Consider the following 25,251-nt stretch of genomic DNA (forward strand, 5'->3'; position numbering starts at 1 on the left):
AAATGTGGGCTTTCTTGTTGGTCATATAGTATAGTCTCACAATTTTTAAATGTTACTTTTAAAAATCTCAACATCTCCCTGTGTGTGATTGAACCATGTTAGGCAGTTCATGGGTAGGCAAAAGTTGCATCAAATTACAGCTAATCACTGCCTGCTCATACTACAGTTGCAGATTGGCGTATACTCGAACACAGGCACATGGTCAAGTTCGAGTTTTCAACAGGAACAGGAAGTAACATTTGAAAAAACTCTAATTCATAAAATGACGTTAGACATGACGTAGAGTCCAGGAACTGGTGTGTAGGGTCAACTAGTGGCAGTATTGGCCAGCGCATGGGAGTACGACTACGCTACCGGTTATCTAAGGCAGGCTTGGTCCTCGAGACTATCCACTTCCCTGTTTGATGCTTGGAGGGTGGTGTGGCTGGTCAGGTGGCGTTCTCGAGTCCTTTGACCCAAGAGAAGTATTCAAAGTTCATCCTATATCCCTTTCCCTACTTGACAATAACGAATACTGCTCAGGTCACTTCCATTATCTTAGTATTTATATTTGACCACCAAAATGCCTAGGACATTATTACTCTGTTTTATTCATGGGTTCAAGGGTGATGACGATACGTTCCAATCGTTTCCCCATGACTTGAAAATCCAAGTCGCAAAACAAATTCCCAATCACAATGTTGAGTCTGTGGTTTATCCAAAGTATGAGACAAAGGGAGAATTAGCACAGTCTACGGAACAGTTCTTGTCATGGTATGCGTTGTCTGGAATCAAACAGAATGGACAGAAGAGCTAACATGACCCAGGTTACGTGAAAGAGTCATGGATGTGCGCAAAGCACACAGTGAGAAGCCCTGGCCACCTCACGATCGTGATGTTGGTGTTATCTTGGTCGCACATTCAATGGGGTAAGCACAATCAACGGTTTTGAATAGACTCAGGCTGAAACCTCTTTGCATAGTGGCTTTGTGGCAGCAGATGCGCTCTTCTCAGTCTTGAATGAGAAAATCGCCAACAAGGACGCTGACGACACCCCGATTTTCCCACTCATTCAAGGCATCTTGACATTTGATACCCCGTACAACGGCCTTGCGCGTTCCATGTTTGTTTACGGCGCTTTCTCCAACTACCAGAAAGTCAGCAGTGTGTTTAACGTCATGACTGCTATATCCGCTGCAGCACCAGCACAGCTCAGTAAGCTCTCACTGAAGCGTGCTACGGCTTCTGCCGTTCCTGCGCGTAGCTCGAATCCAGCATGGAAGAGCTGGCAGCTGATCGCGGTCAAAACCGGCACTGTTGGGGCCATTGCTGCCGGTGGTGTGGCTGCTTACATGCATCGAAAGCAGATCATGGAGGGCATGAGAAACATGAGGAACATCAATCGCGAAAGTGTTCAAGAATCCGTCAAAGAAGGATACCAGAATAGTGTCGACGCGCTCGGCCAGGGCCTTGCCTACATCAACCGTGGTAACGTCGGAAAATCATTTGAATATCTCTCGGACCATTTTACGTTCATCGGCTCGCTGATGAAGCAGCAAGAGTTGAGTAGACGTCTGGAACGCATGGGTGAACTCAAAGGCGTGGGAATCCATGACTTTTACACATCACTCGGCGAAAATGGCGTCTGGAGCGGTGGTTACTTTGTTCCAGAAAGAACATTCTGTGCGATTCCTGAAAAGGAACATGTTGCGAGTCACATTTTCTCGAAACAAGTCATCACGGAGACGGAAGACGAAGTGCAAGCGCACATGAGCATGTTCAAGAGAGACAAGAACATCAACTACGAACAAATGACCGACACCGCCAGCGAACTTGTCATTTCATGGTTCAATGAAGACTCCATAATTGTCGAGGACCCAAAGTTCGCAGCTCCGGCGCCGCCCGAGGTTGTTGAAGAGCCTGTATCAACAACCGGAGATGGCACGGAGATCCCTCAGACAGAGACAGTAGCCGATGAGGCTAATGTTGAAGAAGACAAGGATTACGATGGTGACTCGTTGCCAGACGAGTCGCCACTTGACATTGCGGCAGCGGCTTCCATGGTGCCGCTCCCTGATGATGACGACACGGCTCCGGAGACTATCGAGGCCAAAGATTCGGCGCAAAGCACTTACATGAGATACTTGTTTGGAGTCGCCCAGCAGGCCGGTACTGGCATCAAGTCATACGTACCAAGAACCATGCCTGAGATGCCATCAGGGCCGAGCTTCAAGTCGTACATTCCAAGTCAGATGCCCTCAATGCCTCAGATGCCCAATCTGCCCTCGATGAGTGTCTTCTCGCGGAGCAAAAAAACAGATTCTGGTACCGACTTGACGGAACAGGTCAACACGAACAAGTCACCGGAGAGTGATACCGCAGCAACAATGACAACAACAGAAGGCCCGGTGATGGAGGAGCAGAAGTCTTGAATAAGTTAGAAGTCGGCGTGCAGAGTCCATTGCTAGACCGACAGTCTATTTATAATGACGGGATTTCCAGAATGTGACGATAGATGGCTTGGGCCTGGCGATTCCTTTAAAATACCTATAATTCTACGAGCATACACAAGTTACCGATTACACCTAGTATAAGTTATCACAGTTGCAAACCTAAGTAATACCTGCTTCCCAGCATAACTACTAAATACAACACCGGGCTGATTTCAATATTCAAATTTATGCGATTGGTCCGACTAATGAGAGACTCAATCACAACCTTTCTTATTACAAATGCCAAGGTCACTGCAGCTGTACTTGATTGAGGCGGGCTCTTTGGTTCCCATTTGGCTGCTGACCGGCGATCGGGCATAAGAGGCTAATCTCGTTTCACCTACATGACAACTACTTTAAGCTTCCAGATATCCGAAATACCCTGAATAGCTCAAGTGGTCCGGGCTTGGGACTGCGAGCTCTCTAGACTTGGGGGGATTACAGTTCCTATTCAATAATAACCTAATTAACTCAAGTGCAAACTAGGTTTGTACCACGTCCAATAGCAGCATTATGGACAAATCATGCCAGACACCCTTCCATGTGATCCTACAGGATTTCATGGTGTGGCAAAGTTTCTCCTCCGGTGCTGACGTATCCAGGTCGTGACAATTGCGGGGTCTTATACATCATTGTGATGGATCCAAAGCTCATATAAAGAGGCTCCCACAATCTTCACTCCATGATCTTTCAGCTTTGGTTGTGACACAATTCGACACCCAAAACGTTTGAACTACTATTAATATCATTTTATTGGAACACCCAAACTCAAATCTCACATAAACATACCATCATGAGCAACCCAGAGCAAAACAAACAACAGCAGCAGGGCGGCGGTTTGCTCGGCGGTCTCATGGGCGGCGTCGACAACGTCCTGACTGGTGGCCAACAAGCCCAGGGACAAGGCGGACTGCTTGGAGGCCTTGGCGGCACCGTGGGCAAGACCACCGAAGGTCTTGGTAACACCTTGAATCAAACTGGCCAAGGTGTCGGCAATCTGGCCAAGGGAGTCACAGATGGCGCGGGAAACACGGTTGGAGGTGCGACCGACTCGCTAGGAAACACAGTAAAGGGTGTCGCCGGAGGGGAACGGAAGCCGCAGCAAGGCTAAGCTCTGCGGCTTGTTGTCTACGGATATGTTACGAGACGACAAATGAACGCTTTTCCGCGGTACACGTACCAGCATGCGGCGGTCACTTGCAACAAGGGAGGAGTATCCCATCAATCATTGTTATAGTGCACCAGCTACTTTTCACGAGTCTATACATCTAAATGGCTTCGATCCCTGTTTGCGATGATGTACATGCTGTGCTGGAGGGTGACCTCGGTACTACCCTAATCTTGAGATACGTTTTGTCTTGGAAACACTGGTTCGATGCTCCTTGTATCCGTTCTACCGTTTGTTCTAAACCAATCGACCCTGCACTTTCCAAACTTGATTTATACTGTCAACCAACCGTGTGCAAATGGGTGCTAGGTGACTGATGGATACATGTCAAGCATGTAGTACCTGGCCCGTCGCTGGAACTCAGTCTGCACCGGAATATTTCATGACTTCGTGCCATATGATTCCTTTCCCATCGAGTCGTTCGATAGTCGTATTGTGAAGATCCTCGAATCCGACTGATTTGTACAGCGGATGGCCTGCCTCAGTACCTGTCAACGTGGTTGGTAGTCCCAAGTTATCTGCAATTTCCATTCCCCAGTCGAGGTGGGTTTTGGCAAATCCATGGCCGTCCCACTGGGGGTGTGTCGCAAGCCCTCCGACATATACCTGGTGCTTGAAGACAGCATCTAAATACTTCTTCTCCGACTCCAGGATACTTTTGTAATAATGATCGACTCGTGTCGTGTTCGTATCAAGCCGCTGTGAGCAATTACCCGTACCTCCGAACATCAAAGATGCAAACGTGCTGTCGGGCATTCCCGTCCTGTTGAAATCCCAGACGGAAAAGGAAACAACGCGGGAACCCGACCGGGCTGTTCGGTCGGGTACCGCAATAACCTTGAAGACGTACGCGTCTGGGCTGTCGTCTTCAAGCACTGACTTGTATACGTCTCTGGCACACTGCCAGGCGTACCCGGGGTACTTGTCTTGAAATTGGTGGAGATAATCCCAATATGGGGCAGTAGAGAACGCGTCAATGGTTACTGTTGCAATATCGCCGGCATCGTCGGCCGTGGCGTTTCTAAACACAAACGCAACATTGCTAAGTGGAATCTGATCAAGTGAATGCGCCAGTAAAGCGGGCAGACACGCAATCGCTGCCAAGAAAAGGGGTAGATTTATTGTTCCCTTCATATTGTAGAATTTAGACAGCGCAAAAAATGCAGTGGTGGGGATTGAAAATCAGCTGCGACTTTTGCCATTTTGGAGGTCGGCGTTGGATTTTCGGCGCGCCAGAGAATCCCGGCCCAGTATGATATGATACGATGCAAATCAGTTCCGAACTCCGACTTGATGTGGCCTCGCGAGAAAAAAAAAAAAGGGCAGCATTCAATTGGTAAAGAAGTCTAAGTCTTTTACATGGATGAACTTGAGTAGAAATGATCATATACGGCGAGATAGGAGTGTTTACAATTTGCCGAACCTTGAGATATGGACGAATGAACGCGTACCTAGGGAGTAAATCCATATGCATCAACTTTTTCTTAACCTTTTAACGATTACTTTTCTCCCACTGTACGCTTATTTGAAGATTGCCTCTTGCGTTTGTTAGAAATAATTTTGCCTCATGTCTAATCTAGTTTACTACAGTATCATGAATCAGGACGCATCAAAACCTTTGACCCAGGATCTCATATCCACAATCCTTCCGAGGATATGCTACCCTGCTTTCCAACTTCTTTCTGTGCCAGTTGCCGCGTATCTGCATTCGAATAGAATCAGTTATGTATTGGACGGAGGATTGGGTTTTCTATTTGGCCTTGGGATTTATCTTATCCATATTAGTGTCATAGAAATAGAGTTCGAGTCGTTGAGGAGTATATTAAAAGGGGTGCGGCTTTATTTAATCTGATAAGGTAGGTAGCTTTGAGAACTAACGGTAGATGAGGCCCTATTGCCGAGTGGTAGAAGCAGCAGCAGGTCTCGTGCTCACCCAGCTTGGCTATTTGATGAATTTTAATGAAATCAGGTTTCGATGAGTTGAAAGGGTCACTTTTTACAAGTGATTGCTTCATGTTACATTGCTATCTGCAGTGGTTCGCAAAATTTTGTAGTTAGCCTGTGAAGATGATTAAATGCATCAAAGTGCGGCTAAAGTAGCTGGCAGAAGCTGCTTCATACGGCTACTATTGGCAGCTTGTATTGATTACTCATGACCATTCAATAAGGGATATCTTCCTTGGTGTGTTGGCAAGTTCCGCTCCCGTTTGATCGAGTTGTGCATATTAACACGGGTCGAACAATGGAGGCTTGTTTTTTTCTGTAGGGTTAAATAGGATGAGATTCTTTCCATGTTTAATGATAAGTAGGTTGATCCCGCCAGCCATTTTCTATTGCATCTTTTGAGTCCGGTAGACGCTTACTCTCACTTGAGTTGCCACAGTTACGGGGATCTTCACGAGTTTATTGGACGATTCTTCTTCAACGAAATACCATTCAAAGATCACTGATTCTAGTGGGCATTTACCCGTCGACAAGAGCACGAGGTTTAGCACTCGTCGTCACTTGGTATAAATCATCATAATCAAGACGAGCCTCCACCATAAACCAGCAGCATGGCCTCTCTATACCTCTCCGAGCAAAATTCTTTACACGTACAAGTCAAAATAATCACCTCGGTTCTTGCGCTATTAGGTATATTATGGATCGCACTGGCAATCCTGTTTTTCTACCAATTCCGCAAGCCACTCGTTGGTGATCTGTATCGGCTTGGGAGCACAAGATCCAGTCAATGGAACAAAGACATGGGCACAGAGGAATCTATCGAGCTTGAACAGATGGGCGTACATGGGGAGCATCAATCATGAAATTTTTTTTATAACCGTTATTTGAAACACTTCGATTTTGGCCTGGGCCGGCTGAGCTCATTGGCTAAACACAAACCTGAATATTAGAGGCGTCAATCATGAGGTCATCAAACCATTCCTCTGTGCCCGCCATTTTGCCCAGGAGACCACTATTTTTACGTCTGTTTCGTGCTGCTCTTGAGGAACATACATCCATCTCACCTCTTCACCATTCCAACCGCGATTCGGCAAAAACGCCTCCAGCATGTAGTAGTTATCTCTCATATAGGGGATGTCGGTAGTGGGCGGCCCACTCCGTTCGAGGAAATGATCCGTCTCCGAGACAATGTCGTCTTGGGTCAAACGAAATCTTCGCCGCTTATTTCCCTTGTTGGCGGCGTGGCGACTAATGGCGCGCACCGTAGATCTGAGATGCTCTTGAAGAAGCCTCGAGTGCCACAATGGGCTCACGATCGCTTTGCGAACGATGTCAGCGTGAAGCCCCACGAGTTTCCGGTTCCACTCGGGCTGTTTCCCTCGTGGGATGACCGGGATGGGCTCACCGGCATCGAGGTTTCCCTGCCAGTGTGCAAAATCGGGAATGATGTTCAGACTCGTCCAGCGCAGAAGACAGGCGAAACAGGTGCAAATCATAGTGGGATCAGGGGACTGCACATGCTGATACGGCTTGGTCAAGGCGTTCTTGAGCTCGACTCTGTCCATGCTCTGTAGAGATGCATGTGCGTCCGGATCGACATGCTCAAGTAAAACGGGCTTGTGAAAGCACTTTCGCAGACAACGATACCGAAAGTCGCATACATTGTACGCGATCCTCTCCTCCTCAGCGCGAAGGAAGGCTTGATAGGCCTTACTCACACGCACAAGGTTGAATAAGGTACTGGGTTGGCAATAGTACAGTATCTCGAGCACCAGTTCGTGCGGAAGATCCAGGATGTGCGTCACGTGCGATTTGACCTTGTGCTTCTTTTCCCGGAGCCGTTGCCTCTTCTCGGCGCGTTCTGTACGCTTGGAGCGCAGTAGCAGTGGTTCCGTTTTGTCTTCCAAGGGCTGGAGGTCTTGTTCCTCTCCAACCTGCTCGACCACTTTCCGCATCGCAATGGCTAGGGTCCCAGAAAAATGCGCAGGTAGATAGCAAGACAATATGAGTGTTCGAAAGCCAGGAGGAAGAATCTGCTCCTAGCCTTGTTGAAAGGATTGTCCGCAAACGTATTATGTTAGTTAGGGTGTACACGTTAAATTGCAAGTTGGAATTTGCACTGACGGCATCGCCACAAGCCCTACGTACCGAGCTTACTCGGGGCACTGATGCTAGATGTACATACTGCTTGCTGCTAGGCACCTACTGAGGTGCTGGGACTTTTTAGTGGAGAAACGCCACCAAAGAAAGCACCATTTGCGGGGCAAATTTTGCCTCTGGTAGAAAATTGAAGTCTTTTTGAGAATGATGATACTCATCAGTCTTTTAATGTATTGATAGACTTTTCAGCCTGCAGTACGATGCACATAAATTGTTACATAGCACTAGAGGCTTGATCATCAAATAGGTCAGCCAGTAAGACAAGATTTGTACATATCCATGGTACCTTGGTAGGTAGATATCATGAGCGGAACGTTTGTAATTTTTTTTTTTCAACAGTGAGTAACCTAGAAAATATTGAACTGCAAAATGCATAGGTCACTAAATTTTGTATGCCTGTCAAGGGCGCATGCATCGCAGCAAGGATACAAGTCTCTTGTGCCAAAGACTGGTAATCTCGAACTATCATATTCCATAATATAAATGTGCACAGTAATGAGCAACCTTGGTCCCAACCTAGTGGTGCATTTCTACTCTAGGTAGGTAGATAGCACTACAGAGTATTAATTGATTGCCCAACTCTGTCATACACTAGTGCCTAGGTACCCAGTAGGTAGTAGGTAAGCTCCAGTTGATATGGATGTAGGCAGCACAGTATTGAATAAGTGTCTACCTAGGTAGGAGGTAGTGACCCTCTTGAACCTAATGCAAACCTCCCATTTTCCGTGATGATTAATTGTTTTCCCATCCAAATCATCATCTGCCTTCTCTGAAATCTCGATCCTTCCGACAGCGACGTGTGGGAGGCGTAAAGGACATCCATCGTAACACATCCTCAAGCCAGGGCGCGCTTAAAGGGAAATGAACATGCCACCAAACAGAATGACAATGGTGATGACGACGAGCGGCGTCTCAGGCCCAATGACCCCAATACCAGGCGCTGGCTGAATGACCAGATCCGCGACGATGCCGCTGGTGAAGTTGTTGGCCGCTTCAGTAAAAGCAATGGTGCTCAGATTTCCGCATTGCGCATTCAGATTCTGGTCCATCATCATGGCGGGAAACTTTGGCGACTGCGTATCCAGAATGCTCGAGGCTGCATCCGTGCCCATTGGTGCCGAGCGCAGAAACGCTGCGCGATACGTCGAGTTGAGGCCAATGACGGACAGGTTGGCCACCTTTGAGTAATTTTCGCAGATTGGGTTGAGGAGCGTGTTGGCACTTGGGCTCTGTCGGGGCGTAAGCACGCGAACCATGTCGCTGGCTGCGGCCGCCACTTGGAAGATGGAGAGCAGGAGGACAAGGCACCTCCAAGGCGTCGGGAGCTTCATTATACCGGCCATTATATACGAGAGATGGAAGGGCGGGGAGAAGGCGTCGCGGCGGAGTAGAGAACAGGGACAATGTGGCGTTTAGTATATTATGATCTGTAGACGTCGTGGGCCTGCCACTAGAAACACAATTCAACGATACACGGATCCGAGGAAAGCGAACGTGTAGTTTCAAAAGTGACGAGATCAACTCACGAAAGGAAAAGAGAAGGGAAGAGAAGAAGGGGAGGAAGAGGGACTACGCAGGACTACATATGTGCCTGGTAATAATGCAACCTACATATGCATATCTTGGAGCCTTGGTACTACACTACCTGTGGGAAGCCCCTCCCCAAGAACCTTGAAAGCTGGAGGAACAGTTCTCACAGCCCCAGGCCGCCCTTCCGCGTGCCATCCAGTATCGGGCCCTCAAACCTGGACCATCCATCTCATGCATCGAGTGTCATCTCGTCTCAGCTCTTGGGCCGAAAGGGTAGAGACGAGTGATGTCCTCCTGCTTCAGATTCCCTTTTCGGGGCGCTCAGATCCCACATGTCCCAGAAGCTGGAGTAGCAGATGGGATGGTGAGGGCGAGATACCGCCCACAATTGGCTGCTGCCCCCTGTTCAGCGGCCCTGGACCCACCAACTTGAGGCTGACAGCGAACGGCTCCGACTCCTGGCTGTGTGAAGATCAATCATTATTCGCTTGGGTTACCAATGTGCCCCTACCAGGGACTTGATGGGCTGCACTGCTCTCTTATCTGCCTGCTATCTGCTCACGGAACATGGCAAAACCGAGAAAATAAGGACCTGAGATTGGAGTGCATTCTTTTCTCTTTTGATCCGCCCCAGTGATTTGCAGTACAGAGTTGCATTGCCAAGCAAAGTTAATTCGTGTTAAAGATCTGTCATCGATTTTTTAATATGCTTGATGTTATAATTGACAATGAAGACATCCCTACTAGATACATACCTAGGTACGCAGTAGGTATGTACATAATGTAGCTACAACTTCTCAAGCTGCACCCGTTTGCCCGAGTCCAGATGTCGACTCCCTGGTAGCACTTTCATGGAAGCTACATACCTAGTAGAACTTGCCGTGGTTATGTAGTGCTTATCTCTGGAAAAAGATTCCTCCCTCTGATATTCTCTCTCATTTTGTTTTCGACGTAACTTTTCTTCTCTCTCTCTCTCTCTCTCTCTCTCTCTCCAATGCGCTAGAAATAGAACTGTTCAATGGATTTGCGGCATCGCATCACGATTGGGCGCCATTAAACGGTCGCGGGATTTCCAGCACATGAGCTTCGATGTGGTGGGTTTAGCCTGGGCGCTTACGGCCTGCATGGGACCTCTTTTTGCCGCTGGAGAATAGACGGCCCCTCCCTGACCCCATGTCGTGGATATCAAGTCACAACCTATCATGCAGGGTAGACTGCATTTCGAGTCGCAAGTCTCGCTTCGTCGTGTGAAATACTTGCATCCCTGCTGCATCGACCAAGAACCAGTACCTAGGGCCATTGTCTGTTAAAAATTAGAAGTGTATCCAACATGATGAATGCGGATGATTCATTTATTTTCTTGCCAATGACGCAGTGCCTTTGTTTGCCAATACAGTTATTCAGAAATCAGCATTATGTATGAATACTAAACGAAGCGCAGTTTATATGAGGAGAAATACGCAATTGAACTGCTTTATTGCGTGATGTCGCTAAGAGCATCGAGATACTAACCGAGTGCCTATGCCCAAGGCCCGCCGACGTTGCTATGCAAGCTCATCAGGTCCGTCGGGGATTGCGATAATAATCCGCCAATTGAGCAACAAGATGATTGCGTATAGTGGATGCTCATTACAATATGCTCGGAGAACCACCCGGATCGCCATCGTGGACCTTGATTGCGATGGCCATGATTGGGAAGTTGTGAAAGTCCATTTAAGGGCCAACGAGACAGAATCATCTTGAAAAGTTTGGTCTTGGTCGCATCAACAGAGAGCGCACGCTGCTCATCCGGCCATTTTCATCATGCGTATATCTTCGAGTCTGAGCTGCCTCTACGCAGCCGCGACGGTCTCTGCAGCACCTTTTCTCACTCAGCTGGATAGCTCGACCTGGGTCTTTGGCAACGATCTATTCAACGTCACTCAAGGTTCGGTATACGCAACCGAGGTGCACTATGGCGGTCATGAGTTGGTCGGGACTGCTGCTGGGCACTACATGGGTTACGGTGAGCACAGCATGGCACGGATTGTCAGCCGCGAGGACCCCCTTCATTACTGACACCATCTGGTAGACGGAGAGAACAACTTTGAATGGACCTCTGCTGCCATCGTCTCAGAGGGCGATGGGTATATCGACATAAGTTTCTCTTCCTCAGCGGGCGATCTTCACTGGGTCATATTCGATGGCCTCGCGGGATCGTACCAGTACTTTGTAAATACCGCCGTGCCGGACTTGAGCATTCTGAGAACTTTGTGGAGGCTTGACCCATCCTTGTTCCTCAACGCAAGAACCTACCTGCGAGATCAGCCGCTGCCGGATTTCTCGCTGTATGCGAACGCGACAAAGGTGCAGGATGAAACATGGGAACTCAGTGACGGCACATTCATCACCAAGTATGACTTTTCCGACTTTGTGAGAGACCGAGATTACTACGGCATCTATGGCTCAGGTGTAGTTGGCTCGTGGTATATATTTCCAGGAGGTGATTACCACAACTCGAATCAGCTTAGTCAGACTTTGACTGTACGTAACCTGTGGCGGAGAAAAAGATGCAAGAGAAGCTGATGGTTTGCAGGTACATCGAGAGTCCTCTACGGGCGATTCTGTCCAGCTCAATGTCTTCCAAGACACTTCCCATTTCCGAGTTGGCCAAACCACTCCGCAGCCGGTCGGCAAGATTTGGGGCCCGTGGCTTTGGTATCTGGTATGTAGGCCTCCAATCCGTTGTTTCCACCTGCGCAGGCTAAAACAGGAAACAGAATGATGGCTCACTGGAAGACGTCGAGAGGCAGCGCCAGGATGAACTGCAAAGCTGGCCATACTCGTGGCTCAATGATACAGCCTACCATCGGCGAGGAGAATTGTCGGGAACTCTCAAGCTTTCCGACGGACGCGCAGCGTCAGGTGCTGCTGTCTATCTTGGTGACACCAACACTACGGTCAGGCCATTGATACAGGGTAGCAACTACTATTACACCGCAGACGCTGATGAGAATGGTCAATTCTCCTTTTCACAAGTCCGTGCCGGTGAATATGGACTGTATGCATGGTCAAACGGTGGTGATATTGGAGATGTCTATTCCAATTTTACAACCACCAATGTCGTCGTTTCTGAGGGCGAGGCTACAGAACTGGGTACTCTGAGCTGGGACATCTCGGGGCTCCAAAGGATCTTCCAGATCGGCGACTTTGACAAGAAGGCTCTCGGCTTCAAGAATGGCGGCCCACCATACCAACACGGTGTGGCGGATCAAAGTCCAGCCAACCTGACATACGACATAGACGCCTCGGACGTCTCGGACTGGTATTATGCCCAATCACTCATCGGTACCTGGACCGTTCAATTCGCCTTGACAGCAGCGGATGTAGCAAACCATACCGACCGTGGAGCGCTGCTGAGCGTTTCACTTGCCGGATACTCGCAGAGTGCCGCACTGAACATTAGCGTCAACGGGAATCTTCTAGGGTCGCTGGATAAGGACAGTCTCGCTTCCGACCCAGCTCTTTATCGTTCCGGAAAAACGAGCGGCGAGTGGAGGTTCTTTCAGTACGAGATTGGCCCCGGAATTCTTGTTGAAGGAACAAACACTATTGATTTTACCATCACGCGGTATACTCAGTGGAGAGGGTTCATGTGGGACAGCGTGATTTTGGAGTGGCTGTAGATAAAGTCCATAGTCATGTATTTATCACCTATATTTGCTGCATAGCTGACACAGCTACATCGGTTTTGTCGATTGGTGCCAATGACTTCCGTTTTTTGTTCATATTACCAACAAAAATTAGAATAGAGCTGTCTGGATATGTACTAGGTAGTAAACATACCGCTGATTACCTCTGGGCTGAGCGTATATCTACTAACCTAGGAAGTTTTATTGGCAGGTAGGAGTACGTCGTAGTATGGAACATGAATACAGCCCCTCCATCTCAGTTCTGCGTAGGCTAAAGTAGATTGTGGGGGAATGTATGCGCTAGACTAGACCTAGACAATAAATGACAACCTGTGCATCAACATGAAGCCACTGTGACAGATGAACTCGTGGGTCAACGCTACAGACTTGTGGCTTTTCCGAGGCAGTTGCCGATAGTAGGAGTCATGGGCACAATTCAAGCCATTCACCAATCCTTTACCCCAGCTTCAGAACGTATATCATCGCCATTACTGAGGGCGCGATAGGTCTTATCTCGCATGAGGGGCACAAATGGGCATCAATTCATTGGCCAAGCAGTCGTTATCGGGGGGAGAGGGGCCGGGCAGAGCCAATGACGCACGGCGCCTCTACACCTATGCCGGCTTATCGAGCTTGTCGCACTGTTAGTGAGGCCACTCAAGGCATTGGTCTATGCGATTGGTCGAAGGGATAGCTTTCCCTTATCGAGGCATATTACGCATGTTCTTCTCTTCTTCCACGGAAGACTTGCTAGTGTTTATGAAGACACGGCTCTCGTGCTTGCAATATATGTAAGTGAGTCGGTGCATAAGAAAACCGGTTGACATATATTTGCCGGACCTCCCTCGTTTGTGTATACAATCAACGCCCTCTTCTTTTTCTTGGTACTATCGCAGCATTCAATAGCACAATGGGTTCCAACTTTGTCGCATCTGACCTGCATCCTTTTGATCCGCTGACGGCCAGCGAGATCGAAAAGGCTATTAGCATCGTCAAGAAGGCACATGGCGATGTTTTCTTCAATGTCGTTGCCCTGCAGGAGCCGCGGAAAGCGGAAATGACAGCATGGCTACAAGATCCGAGCAATGCACCCAAGCCCAAGCGTGTCGCTGACGTGGTTGTTATTGCGCCTGGTGGGAAAGTATATGATGGTCTCATCGACATCGAGACCGACAAGATCATTAGCTGGGAACTACTCGATGGTCTTCAGCCTATCGTGAGTACCATCCATGTCCCACACATGTACAAAAGTGACTAATGCGCAATGTCATAGATTACCATGGAAGAGCTGATTGCCGTCGAGCATGTATGCCGCAAAGACCCCAAGGTTATCGAGCAGTGCAAGATTAGCGGCATCCCGGAGGAAGAAATGCACAAGGTCTACTGCGACCCCTGGACCATTGGATATGACGAGCGCCACGGCAGCAAGGTCCGCCTCCAGCAGGCACTCATGTACTACCGGCCGAATGTGGACGATTGCCAGTACCAGTACCCTTTGGACTTTTGCCCAATCTATGACGCTGATAAACAATCCATCGTTGCTATCGATATCCCAGAGATCAGGAGGCCACTTAGCAGAGCTCCTGCCATCAACTATCATCCGGCAGCTGTGGAGAAGAATGGGGGCTATAGACAGGACCTCAAGCCGATCAACATCACACAACCCGAGGGCGTGTCTTTCAAGATGACTGGACGTGAGATTGAATGGCAAAACTGGAAGTTCCACATTGGATTCAACTACAGAGAAGGCATTGTCTTGAACAACATCACAATCAACGAGAGGGGTACAGTGCGGCCAGTCTTCTATCGTCTTTCTCTTGCAGAGATGGTTGTTCCTTAGTAAGTGGACTTTTTCATGTTGAAAAAAGAAAACATTTTCTGACCAGAACACAGCGGCAATCCTGAGCGCCCGCATCAACGCAAGCATGCATTTGATCTGGGCGAATATGGCGCCGGGTACATGACAAACAGCCTATCTCTCGGCTGCGATTGCAAGGGTTCCATTCACTATCTTGATGCCGAGTTTCCCTCCAGAGCTGGTGGTATTCGCACAATCAAGAACGCCATTTGCATTCACGAGGAAGATGCTGGCATTCTGTTCAAACACAGCGATTTCCGTGACGATTCTACTATTGTCACTCGAGCCAGAAAGCTCATTGTCCAACAGGTATTCACTGCGGCCAATTATGAGTACGCCATTCAATGGATTTTCCACCAGGATGGTACCATTCAGCCCGAGATCAAACTGACGGGTATCCTCAACACCTACGCCATGAACGCGGATGAAGACACCCACGGCTGGGGTACGCAGGTGTACCCCGGTGTCAATGCACACAATCACCAACATCTCTTCTGCCTTCGCGTTGATCCCAACATTGATGGGCCAGATAACACCGTCTTCATGTCTGACGCGGTGCCGTCGGATGCACCCGTGGGCAGCCCTGAGAATTATTACGGAAATGCGTTTTATGCAAAGCGCACAAAGTTGGCGACAACAGGCGAGGCCTCGACAGACTACAATGGACGAACCGTTCGGACATGGGAGATGTGCAATACCAACAAATTACACCCATATAGCGGCAAGGCTGCATCTTACAAGCTCATAAGCCGCGAGGTCCCACCACTGCTACCTAAAGAGGGATCCTTGGTTTGGAAGCGAGCTGGATTCGCCAGGCATGCAGTCTCTGTGACTAAATGTAAGTTGCCCATTCCGTTGACTACCTAACCTACCTACGTATGAGGATATCATGATTGACACTTGCTGCAGACAAAGATGACCAGCTCTGGCCAGCCGGCCGCCATGTACCTCAGACATCGGGAGAGCCATCGCTGGGTCTTCCGGAATGGATTGGTGACGGTACAGAATCCATCGACAACACCGATGTTGTTCTGTGGCACACTTTTGGAGTCGTCCACATCCCTTCGCCCGAGGACTTCCCAGTCATGCCAGTCGAACCCATCACTCTTCTCCTCAAGCCAAGGAATTTCTTCACGAATAACCCCGTGATGGATGTTCCACCCAGCTATTCTAGCACGCCGAGCCAGGTGGCAGCCGGGAACGCAGGCGTGCTAAATGCAGCTGATAAGCTCAGCAAATTGGCATTTACGAACGGCACTAATGGTGCCAACGGTAGTTGCTGTGGAAGCAACTCAACGAATGGAGTAAATGGACACTAAGAACACATGTTTCGTATATTTGGCACATTCATGAAAGTTCTGATGATAAATAACGAGTTTCGGATGACGAGCAAAGGCTCCAAGATGTACATATTGAGTAGCACGAACTAAGATTGTTACATTTTTCGCACTCAGCGAGCAAGACATAATGCAACTCCTGTGCTATTGACTTGGGAGAAAACAAAACGAATCGCTGCTTCTGGTCGTGGTTGAGAGTTTAACACATGATCACGCATTGCATTTGCGTGTTTTACAAGGAGCAGAACTCGATTTCTAAATGTCCTTTCGTAGAGGATCGGATTTCCGTGTTTTCTCAGCCTCTGCCATAATGATAGCGGCCCTGTCTTTGCTTCTTGGAGATATGTCGGCTGGAAAAGGGAGTGGTTTTGGATTTGGTGTCGGTTCGTACTGGATATTCAGTTTGATCTCTTCTTTTGTAACAGGATCGATAGGTGTTTTGATATCGAAGCCCCATGCAATACGTGCCACCATTACCGTCAGAGAACGCTCAGTAAAATTGGTACCTGGACAGGCGCGACGACCGTAACCAAACGAGGTAAAGTTGGTTAGATTGGGATGGACCGTCAGCGGCTCTTTATATGTTGGGAAAGCAGGATTGAGCCAACGGTCGGGGTTGAATGCGGCACCGTCCGGATAAAGGTCGCGCTCCCTGAGAATCGAACTAGGGCATTCATGGTAAGTCGGCTGCCTTGAACATAATCCTGCGAGACTTACCTGTAGTTTGCGTGCAGAATAGTACCCTTTGGTATGAAGTATCCCTCGTAGAAGTCATCCTCTTCAGTCATGTGTGGTATACCAATCTCTGCAACAATGGATCTCCACCTGATACCTTCCTTGACAATGGCGCGGACAATGGGAAGGTTGGGGAGATCTTCAAAAACCGGAAGCCTCTCCGACCCAACCACGCGATCCACCTCATCCTGAAGCTTCTGCTGCCAGTCCGGGTATTCCATCATGGCCACAATAAAACTCAACACGGCATTGTATGGAGATCTGGTGCCCGCACCAACCAAGGCATACAAAGTATAATTAGCCTCCGGGCGATCCAACCCAAGATTCTGGCGGTTCTCTATGAAATGTCGCATCCAGGAATCTGGTGCCGACCCGTCTTTCATGCCTTCTCTGACGCTATCTTCGAATGAGTTCATCTGAGACTCCATTCCATTTGCGAGCCTGTCTAGTTCTGCATTCGATGGAACAAGCCACGTTGGTAACTTGAGCAGGGACGGAATTAGGTTTCCTAAATATTTATCCGGGCGGAAAGTGTCCAGTATATCGTCGGTGTACTTGCTGGACTCTAGCACCTCCTTATCATTCATACTGTCAACGCTTTGACCCAGTGCGAGGCGAAATATGACTCCATACGCATAGCGTTCAATATGGCTGTTGAAGTCTTTCGGCGTCTCAATCAGATGCTGAAGGGTGTATGCTGACTCGAGTTCGATGAAGGGTTCGTAGGTGACTGCCACCGTGCTGGCAAGGACGCTATGTAGGGCTTTACGTTGGCGACGCCACACGTCTTTTATTCCAACATAAATTAGCAAGTGGTTCTGTGCAAAAGAAAAGGGGTTGGTTTATACCATTCTTTCCCATTAATGCTGTTACATAGTCACGGGAGACATAGGCGGCAGCCGGTGGTGTCCCTCGCTCAGAATAGTTGTTCCCTCGCTTGACAAAAAGATCATTTGTTGCCTTTTCGGTACCGAGAACTATTTGCTTCTGGCCAAAAATGCTGAAAGCAACAATGGGTCCATATTCGCTGTTCCATTTGTTGAATGTAGGGACTAGATTCGGACCTTGTATGTCCAGGATATTACCGAGAAGAGGGAGACCTGAGGAGACCATAAATTAGTATTGTGCAAATGAAATCAGTTTTAGTTATAATACCTTTTGGCCCTGGAATGGGCTTGGCTCCTCTCGAGCGTTGGCGGTACGACAATGTGGTTAACACATACACCAGTCCTAAGCTGATGAATGCCCCAAGGGCTACCGTTTGTAAGCTCAGCATATTCAAAGAGTATTTTGTGCTATTTTAAATTAAAGATATTCAAGAAGCTTGGATAGAAAGAATGTCCGCTCCATTGTCTTTAAGTACTTGAGACCTGCATGGTAACTTGAGGGTAACCGTTCTGCTGACTGTGATTTCTAGATCGCTACTAATTATCTAGAACGGGTTAGCTATAGTGAGCAAAACCAACCACACATCTGACTAAATGGATTATAGGAATAGTGACTCCCATTTGAATGACTATAGCGGCCGCAAGTGATGCGCCTATTATTTAGCGCTGACGATTATCAGACCTTGATAAGTCTCCGAGTTTCCATGTAAGTCTCCGAAGAGTACTATAATTTTTAGTCGTAATTGCGCCTCAATCAGCCAAGAGTCCCTGTCTTGAAAATCCTGGAGGGCAAGGCGAGATCCAACAAGGAGAAAAGTGTAAAAAAAAAAAAGGCAAATTGAATAATTAGGAAGTATGAGCTCTTGCCGTTGTCTGCAAGTAATGAAACAAAAATGGGAAATTGTGTAAAATTTTTGATAAATATACGTGTTTAATACCAGAGCCCAGGCCCAGCTGAATTGCTACGTCATCTGAATTATCCTCTCGGGCCCCCAGATCGAGTGGGTGCATTAAGTGATACGAAATGCATTTCAGTCCGTATACTCTGTCATTCATTTGGTGAACTACCTCTTGCTTTGAGGTTGCCTCGACCACACTCAAGTGGCTGCGTTTGTACTACAGTCTGAAGTACTCTCTTCCCGCTCTGTTATGTGGCGTCACCACAAGCGATTATAATCACTCTACAAAGGATCCCGCCATCCTCAATGAGTCTTCCCACAGGCGAGCTTCACTAACTGGCTCATAAGTTTGTCTGACATAGCCAGGGCTGAAAGTGTTACGATCATCCTTGCCGCGCTCTGCTTCTTGGCAGTCCTCGAGGTATTTACCTCCCTTGTTTGCCCATTCCTTGCCAACAGCAGCAAGTACCGTTGTGGCGGCTCCCTGGGCCGGAGACTTTAGTACTTTGAATAAAGCTTCGTTCGCCATGATTTGTTCAACAAATCCCTTTCCGACGTATCGAGAAATGTTGGTATTGACGCCACCTGGATGAAGGCTCGTAGCCCGAAGGTGACGAGGTCCGTATCGACGATCGAGTTCATTAGCCATGTAGATACTGGCGAGCTTGGACTGAGCATATGCTGCACCAAACTTATAGGTACCCCCGTGGAAGCTATAATTGTCGCTGTGGGGGAGATCCGCAGCTCGGTGAGCAGAAGAAGAGACATTGACGACTCTCGACGGGAAGTTTTCAGTTGCGCTACCCAACAATGCGGGCTTCAAAATTTGAAAGAGGAGGAATTGGCTGAGGTAATTGACGGCAAAGTGCATCTCATGGCCATCCTCGGTCGTCTCAAGACTGGGGACACCCATTATTCCTGCATTGTTGATGAGAATATTGACTTGATTATTTGACTTGGCGAGTATAGTTCGAGCAGCATTGCGCACACTGTTGAGCGACGAATTGTCCATTTCAACCAAGGAGACATCGTGATGCTTAGCAAGATCACCAAGGACCAACTCAGCTCTCTGTACATCACGAGCGGTGAGAATGAGAGTGGCACCAGTGGCAGATAGAGCGAGAGCAGTCTCAAGGCCGATACCAGAAGTCGCGCCTGTCACAACTATCACTATGCCTGCAAGCTTGCCCTCCAAGCCCTCGTCTTGAATGATTTGAACAGCGGTCGGGCGTGCATCGCCTGGTCCCTGAGGATTGGCATGGCTATTAGTATAACGACCCATTATAGGCGCAAGCGTGGGTAAACACTCTTGAAACTAGGTCTGAGAGCGCACAGAGTAGATAATTCAGGAAGCTAGGACAAAGAGGTACAAGGGGTATAAGAACTAGTCAAGTATGTAGAACGACCTGAAGATCAAAACCTGGTAGTGAAATATTGTGGCAAGCAGCGCTTGATCTCAAAGAGATATCTTTGTATTTATATTTCGGTTTTATATACGGTAAGCCTAGTTTACTTTCCCTGGCACATCTATTCCAACATTCATGTTCCATGATGCTAGCAATGAAGTGTCTCTGTATGAACCTAGGTAAATATTTACGTGAAGACTCGACGATCATTCGCGAAGCTTCCGCTGATGAATGATGGCTGCCTGTTGATACCTACAAGGATAAGCATCTACCTCAGGGTACCCTAGCAGGTATTTCATATATTCAAGGCTCGTGGGATACCTTGGGGCATGTTAGCGGCGACCGCTCCAACGGCCGAACCTGAGAGATGATCCCATTTGTCGCCTTCTGTGATCAAACATAACGGCATGCACACACCATACTGGTAATTCGAATATCGCATGTCTGGTCGATCGATCAGATAGACGCCACATCTCCTTGGCTTGTCCTGCTTATTCTGGATGACCAGGGACAAAATTTCTCTGGGATCACCGGGGCAACTGAGCAGGTCGTGCAAGGCGAGGAAGAGGAGGTGCAATAAAGCATTGCCTAAATATTCTGATTGTGCTGCATCCTCCTTGAATATATTCCCTTCCGTTTCCACCAGTGGACATGGACCGCGTTACTACGGTGGAGGCCGTCATGCACAAAATCCGGGCTATCAAGAGTAATCTTGTCGAGCAACGGTGCCTTCCTAGATCGTATCCCTAGATCCACATCTCCCTGGGGGCTTTCCCCTGCATACCGAGTTTGCAGCTACCGCATATTTTATAATCCACATGCTCAGCGGTGGATTAGTGAAAAGTCTGAAGAAAGCACTTCGCAGTAGCAACATCAGGTGGAGAGCCGCAGGTAACATGATACAATCGAGTGCACCTCACTACCTACCAGTGAACTCATATAACACAATTGGTGTCAATCTAGGCATTTATTTACAGCTCTTGGAAACTGAAACAGGTCATTCATTCTGCTTATATTGCTCGTTAGTCCTTGAATCGCGACTTGGTTATGAATAGTCGGAATAGAAGTAAGAAATTCCCAATTGGACATTCTAAACAAGAGGAATTCTGCTAAAAAGTAGTTTCAAGCCTAGATCAAAACTGTGATCATCAATCGGATCCTGTTAACAGATTCGAGGTTGTCCTCCGACTTAGCAAACGGTGCCCAGGTTCCTGCCATATGATGTGAAAAATGTGCGATTAACAAAAGGCTATATAACTGAATCATACGGTAAATTTGCAGTAATTTGCAGTGATTTTTCTCCTCACTTCTTTAGAAATAATTCAAGGAACATACGGAGTGTAAAGAGAAGAGAGGAATGGGAACATTGCGGATAAGAAACACAAATCAAGCAGTGTAGGTACAGAGACTTTTGCTAGTTCAGTGTATAACACATACCTACCACTGCTAATATTCCGTACGTAGTGCACCTGAGCTAGAACCCCGCCCCCGCCCCCGCAATACACCACTACATTATCAACTTACCCGGCTAGTAGTGGAAAGCGGCGGCCCACTCAGCGCGGAATGGACTGGGACAATACCCGTGTGAATCACCACCAAATTCCGATTCCGATTCCCACAAGAGATGGTCGTGATGTGATGCCTGTATGCACGCATGTCCCGAGCAACTCCCGTAATCCACTTGGTACTTCGGCTTTGTTGCGGTGAATTCCAGATATATATGGTGTTCAGAGACACCGAGCGGGGCTTCTCGTCGGACTGATTCAGTCTTATTCCATTTTGTATTCCATCACTGCGTCCAAATCCACCAAAATGCCAGTCACTACATTTGAGCTCAAGGAGAAGTACAGATACCAGAACGGCTTCGCTTCATATCAAGAGTAAGTTCTTCATCTTGCATCAAGCTTCGTCTTGGGTGATATTCTTGTACTCATAGCACATATAGAACCGAAGCTGTACCTGGTGCCTTGCCAATTGGCCAAAACTCACCTCAAAAGCCACCACATGGCCTCTACGCCGAGAAGCTGTCTGGAACAGCATTCACGGCGCCAAGACATGAGAATCAGCAGTCCTGGCTCTACCGCATCGTTCCATCATGTGCTCACCCCAATTTTGAAGAGAGCACCAGCGGCCCATTTACAGCCGACAAACCTTATAGCCACAAGAAGTTGAAATATGTTCCCAACCAGCTTCGGTGGGACCCGTTTGCTCAGGATGAGCAGACTGATTTTGTGACGGGTATGAAGTTGGTCGCCGGTGCTGGCGATCCCACGCTCAAGCATGGTATTGGCTACTACATCTTTGCGGCTGGAAAGTCCATGGATGAGAAGGATGCCTTCTACTCTGCTGACGGCGACTTGCTGATTGTAGCCCAACACGGCGCTCTGGACATCCGGACAGAGCTGGGATGGCTGCTGGTCCGACCCATGGAGATTGCTGTTATTCCCCGCGGCATCAAATACCAGGTCCATCTACCTTCAGGACCCGTCCGTGGCTACGCTCTGGAATTGTATTCCGGACACTTCACACTGCCCGAGCTGGGCCCAATCGGCTCAAACTGCTTGGCGAATGCTCGCGATTTCCAAGTGCCTGTAGCCTCGTTCAGTGAGGACTTTGGCGCCACCGCGGCCGAGGGCACCAATACCTACAACATCATCTCTAAATTTAACAACGCACTATTCACGACACAGCAGAGCCATACTCCATTCGATGTCGTGGCATGGCATGGAAACTACTATCCTTACAAATACGACCTCGGCAGATTCAACACCATTGGCTCCATCTCCTTTGACCACCCGGATCCGTCCATCTTCACGGTGCTCACAGCCCAGTCCGATCACGTGGGCACTGCCATTGCAGACTTTGTCATTTTCCCTCCCCGATGGCTCGTGGCCGAAAATACTTTCCGCCCTCCATGGTACCACCGCAACACCATGTCCGAATTCATGGGCCTGATCGGTGGTGTCTACGACGCCAAGAAGGGCGGTCAGGGCGGATTCATGCCCGGCGGAGCAAGTCTACACAACGTCATGAGCGGCCATGGTCCGGATGCTGCCAGTTATGAGGGTGCCAGCAACGCAGACCTCCAGCCGCAACTAGTCGGTAAGGACAGCTGCGCCTTCATGTTTGAGAGTTGCTTGATGGTGGGCGTTACGGAATGGGGATTAGAAACATGCAACAAGGTGCAGACAGCGTACAATGACCACAGTTGGGGAGGTCTCAAGATTCACTGGAAGAAACCTGACGGTGCCAGCACGGAAACTCATCTCCTTAAGTAGAGTATCATAATTTAAAATCGAAATTCGTCATTCGTTAAACAAATCAAAAATCCTGTAATGCGAGTTTCTCAAGACCTGTCCAAAATGAAAGCCATGCGACTAACTGATCAACCTGCCCTCCATGGTACATACTATTGACCAAATTTTCAGGCCTTTATTTCAATAGATTCTCAGCTTGCTGCAACGCCAGGCAGTTTGAGTGTTTCGTATTGTGGTATCACCAACCCGCCTTTGCCTTCCGGTAGCATCATGTTGATTGCTTTGTCAATTTTGAGCGTCGTGAAAATGCCGAGAAATGTCTGTAGCGCCCATATTCCGAATTCCGTCTTGGGATATAAGATATTCGGAGTGCCAGGCACGAGTTTCTGCATCTCGTCGACGTACGGCCTCAAGACTCTGTTGTATGATTCGAGGCCAGCAGTAATGTTGTCGCTGTGCTTCGTCAGCTCGCCCGCCAAAATGTAGGATCCGACAAGAGAAGCTGTCGATCCCTGGCCCGTAAATGGCGTTGGGCAGTATCCGGCATCGCCCGCCAGGACCACGCGCCCTTTGAACCACGAGTCCATCTTGACCTGGCCAACGTGGCTCATATAAAAGTCCTCGGCCTTGTCGAGACCTTCGAGCAATCTTTCGTGCTGCCACGTACAGTCTCCAAACAATTTCTTCCATACCTCCTTTTGCTCGTTGATTGTCTTGTTGCTGCAACCTTCCAATTCTTTTGTAATATTCATCGTTGCGAGGCAGACCTGGGTAACTGGCCGATCTCCCGTCCTTGTGAAGATCACACGGTAGTTGGGCATGTGGAAGATCTTGCCAATATCCTCCTGGCCCGTTGCTGGTATCGTGAAGAATGCAATATACGCCCCGAGAGACTTGAAAATATCCTTTTCCAATTCATCTCCCCAAGTCAGTCTTCGCGTTCGACTACCCTGCCCGTCGCAACCCACGACAAGATCAAAGCGGTCACTTGTCCCATCGGAAAAGACAACGTCGACGCCCGTATCGTCCTGCGTGAGTTTCGTGGCATATTTTCCGAAGTCGTAGTTGACACCTCCCTTACCACCATCTCTCTTGACCTGCTTGCCCACGTCCAAGCTTTCTTGGTACAAAATATCGACCAAGTCGCCTCTCATGATCTCGTACTCGGATGTAAAGGACTGCTGACCCTTGCCTGAGTCGTTCACGCCCAGGACTGCCTTGACCTTGTCATTTGAGTCGACAAAGGCCAGCCCACTCTCGACCACTGTGCGCTCCTTAACCTTTTCCAACAGGCCCAACTTCTTCATGAGCGGGATGCCCTAACCCACCCATAGATGTCAGTGATTGCTCCCTTCAGGTCACATATTTGGAGAGAGAGGTGGCATTTAGTAGGAGACGGACAAGTCTATGTCAACTTTGCATCACCAAACGCATGGGAATAAAGCTCAAAGGCACCGACCACTAACCTGTGCTCGAAGATCGATCTGCTGTCCCGCTGTTCGTAGCTCAGTCGATCTTTCAACAACAGCGATCGTGTATGATGGATCGGAACGTAGAAGAAAGACAGCCAGCGCTGGTCCACAAATTCCAGCCCCATTGATGAGTATTTTCAGGCCCATTGTGTTTTGTTTTGATGTCAAACTCTGTGATAACTCAATTTTGTCCGGACTTGTTTGAAGGTCAGGGCCAATCTTCAGACTTTATAGTACATGCAATGCACTTTTGTTCCCCAATGTTGAAGAGAACTGAACACTCGCTATTAAGCCTATTGCGACCCCGAGGCTTGGGTAATGTCGGGGCCACCTCGCCTATCCAGGCAGACACCGTGTATAAAAGTCCGAATCAATTGTCCGTTATTTCGGCTCCGTCGATGCACGAAATACCCGTGCGTGAGGTTAGTCAGGGGTGGTCGCCCCCTGTCAGAGAGT

At 48.5% G+C, this 25,251-nt stretch overlaps 11 protein-coding genes across 11 annotated transcripts; 5 read left to right on the forward strand and 6 right to left on the reverse strand.

The window, feature by feature from the left end:
• Positions 1-562: 562 nt before the first annotated feature.
• On the forward strand, positions 563-2,411 carry PFICI_15230 (uncharacterized protein; the record flags this gene model as incomplete). Its single annotated transcript, XM_007843811.1, has 3 exons — positions 563-753; positions 807-908; positions 962-2,411. The coding sequence occupies 3 exons, from the start codon at positions 563-565 to the stop codon at positions 2,409-2,411; spliced, it is 1,743 nt and encodes a 580-aa protein (XP_007842002.1).
• Positions 2,412-3,264: 853 nt separating this feature from the next.
• On the forward strand, positions 3,265-3,582 carry PFICI_15231 (uncharacterized protein; the record flags this gene model as incomplete). Its single annotated transcript, XM_007843812.1, has 1 exon — positions 3,265-3,582. The coding sequence occupies one exon, from the start codon at positions 3,265-3,267 to the stop codon at positions 3,580-3,582; it is 318 nt and encodes a 105-aa protein (XP_007842003.1).
• Positions 3,583-3,999: 417 nt separating this feature from the next.
• On the reverse strand, positions 4,000-4,773 carry PFICI_15232 (uncharacterized protein; the record flags this gene model as incomplete). The annotated part of the gene is made up of 1 exon (XM_007843813.1): positions 4,000-4,773. One exon carries the CDS (start codon positions 4,771-4,773, stop codon positions 4,000-4,002), a length of 774 nt encoding a protein of 257 aa, XP_007842004.1.
• Positions 4,774-6,542: 1,769 nt separating this feature from the next.
• On the reverse strand, positions 6,543-7,538 carry PFICI_15233 (uncharacterized protein; the record flags this gene model as incomplete). The annotated part of the gene is made up of 1 exon (XM_007843814.1): positions 6,543-7,538. One exon carries the CDS (start codon positions 7,536-7,538, stop codon positions 6,543-6,545), a length of 996 nt encoding a protein of 331 aa, XP_007842005.1.
• Positions 7,539-8,594: 1,056 nt separating this feature from the next.
• Positions 8,595-9,086, reverse strand: PFICI_15234 (uncharacterized protein; the record flags this gene model as incomplete). Its single annotated transcript, XM_007843815.1, has 1 exon — positions 8,595-9,086. The coding sequence occupies one exon, from the start codon at positions 9,084-9,086 to the stop codon at positions 8,595-8,597; it is 492 nt and encodes a 163-aa protein (XP_007842006.1).
• A 1,990-nt stretch (positions 9,087-11,076) lies between these two features.
• On the forward strand, positions 11,077-12,938 carry PFICI_15235 (uncharacterized protein; the record flags this gene model as incomplete). The annotated part of the gene is made up of 4 exons (XM_007843816.1): positions 11,077-11,278; positions 11,345-11,796; positions 11,849-11,977; positions 12,033-12,938. The coding sequence occupies 4 exons, from the start codon at positions 11,077-11,079 to the stop codon at positions 12,936-12,938; spliced, it is 1,689 nt and encodes a 562-aa protein (XP_007842007.1).
• Positions 12,939-13,854: 916 nt separating this feature from the next.
• Positions 13,855-16,121, forward strand: PFICI_15236 (Copper amine oxidase 1; the record flags this gene model as incomplete). The annotated part of the gene is made up of 4 exons (XM_007843817.1): positions 13,855-14,160; positions 14,218-14,783; positions 14,838-15,640; positions 15,712-16,121. 4 exons carry the CDS (start codon positions 13,855-13,857, stop codon positions 16,119-16,121), a joined length of 2,085 nt encoding a protein of 694 aa, XP_007842008.1.
• A 273-nt stretch (positions 16,122-16,394) lies between these two features.
• PFICI_15237 (uncharacterized protein) lies at positions 16,395-18,150 on the reverse strand (the record flags this gene model as incomplete). Its single annotated transcript, XM_007843818.1, has 4 exons — positions 16,395-16,803; positions 16,857-17,661; positions 17,723-17,974; positions 18,030-18,150. The coding sequence occupies 4 exons, from the start codon at positions 18,148-18,150 to the stop codon at positions 16,395-16,397; spliced, it is 1,587 nt and encodes a 528-aa protein (XP_007842009.1).
• Positions 18,151-18,937: 787 nt separating this feature from the next.
• Positions 18,938-19,942, reverse strand: PFICI_15238 (uncharacterized protein; the record flags this gene model as incomplete). The annotated part of the gene is made up of 1 exon (XM_007843819.1): positions 18,938-19,942. One exon carries the CDS (start codon positions 19,940-19,942, stop codon positions 18,938-18,940), a length of 1,005 nt encoding a protein of 334 aa, XP_007842010.1.
• A 1,936-nt stretch (positions 19,943-21,878) lies between these two features.
• Positions 21,879-23,344, forward strand: PFICI_15239 (Homogentisate 1,2-dioxygenase; the record flags this gene model as incomplete). Its single annotated transcript, XM_007843820.1, has 2 exons — positions 21,879-21,946; positions 22,012-23,344. 2 exons carry the CDS (start codon positions 21,879-21,881, stop codon positions 23,342-23,344), a joined length of 1,401 nt encoding a protein of 466 aa, XP_007842011.1.
• A 170-nt stretch (positions 23,345-23,514) lies between these two features.
• Positions 23,515-24,942, reverse strand: PFICI_15240 (uncharacterized protein; the record flags this gene model as incomplete). Its single annotated transcript, XM_007843821.1, has 2 exons — positions 23,515-24,642; positions 24,790-24,942. The coding sequence occupies 2 exons, from the start codon at positions 24,940-24,942 to the stop codon at positions 23,515-23,517; spliced, it is 1,281 nt and encodes a 426-aa protein (XP_007842012.1).
• Positions 24,943-25,251: the final 309 nt, after the last annotated feature.

This window comes from Pestalotiopsis fici (assembly GCF_000516985.1).
Source record: "Pestalotiopsis fici W106-1 unplaced genomic scaffold PFICI_Scf_16, whole genome shotgun sequence".
Lineage (NCBI taxonomy): Eukaryota > Fungi > Ascomycota > Sordariomycetes > Amphisphaeriales > Sporocadaceae > Pestalotiopsis > Pestalotiopsis fici.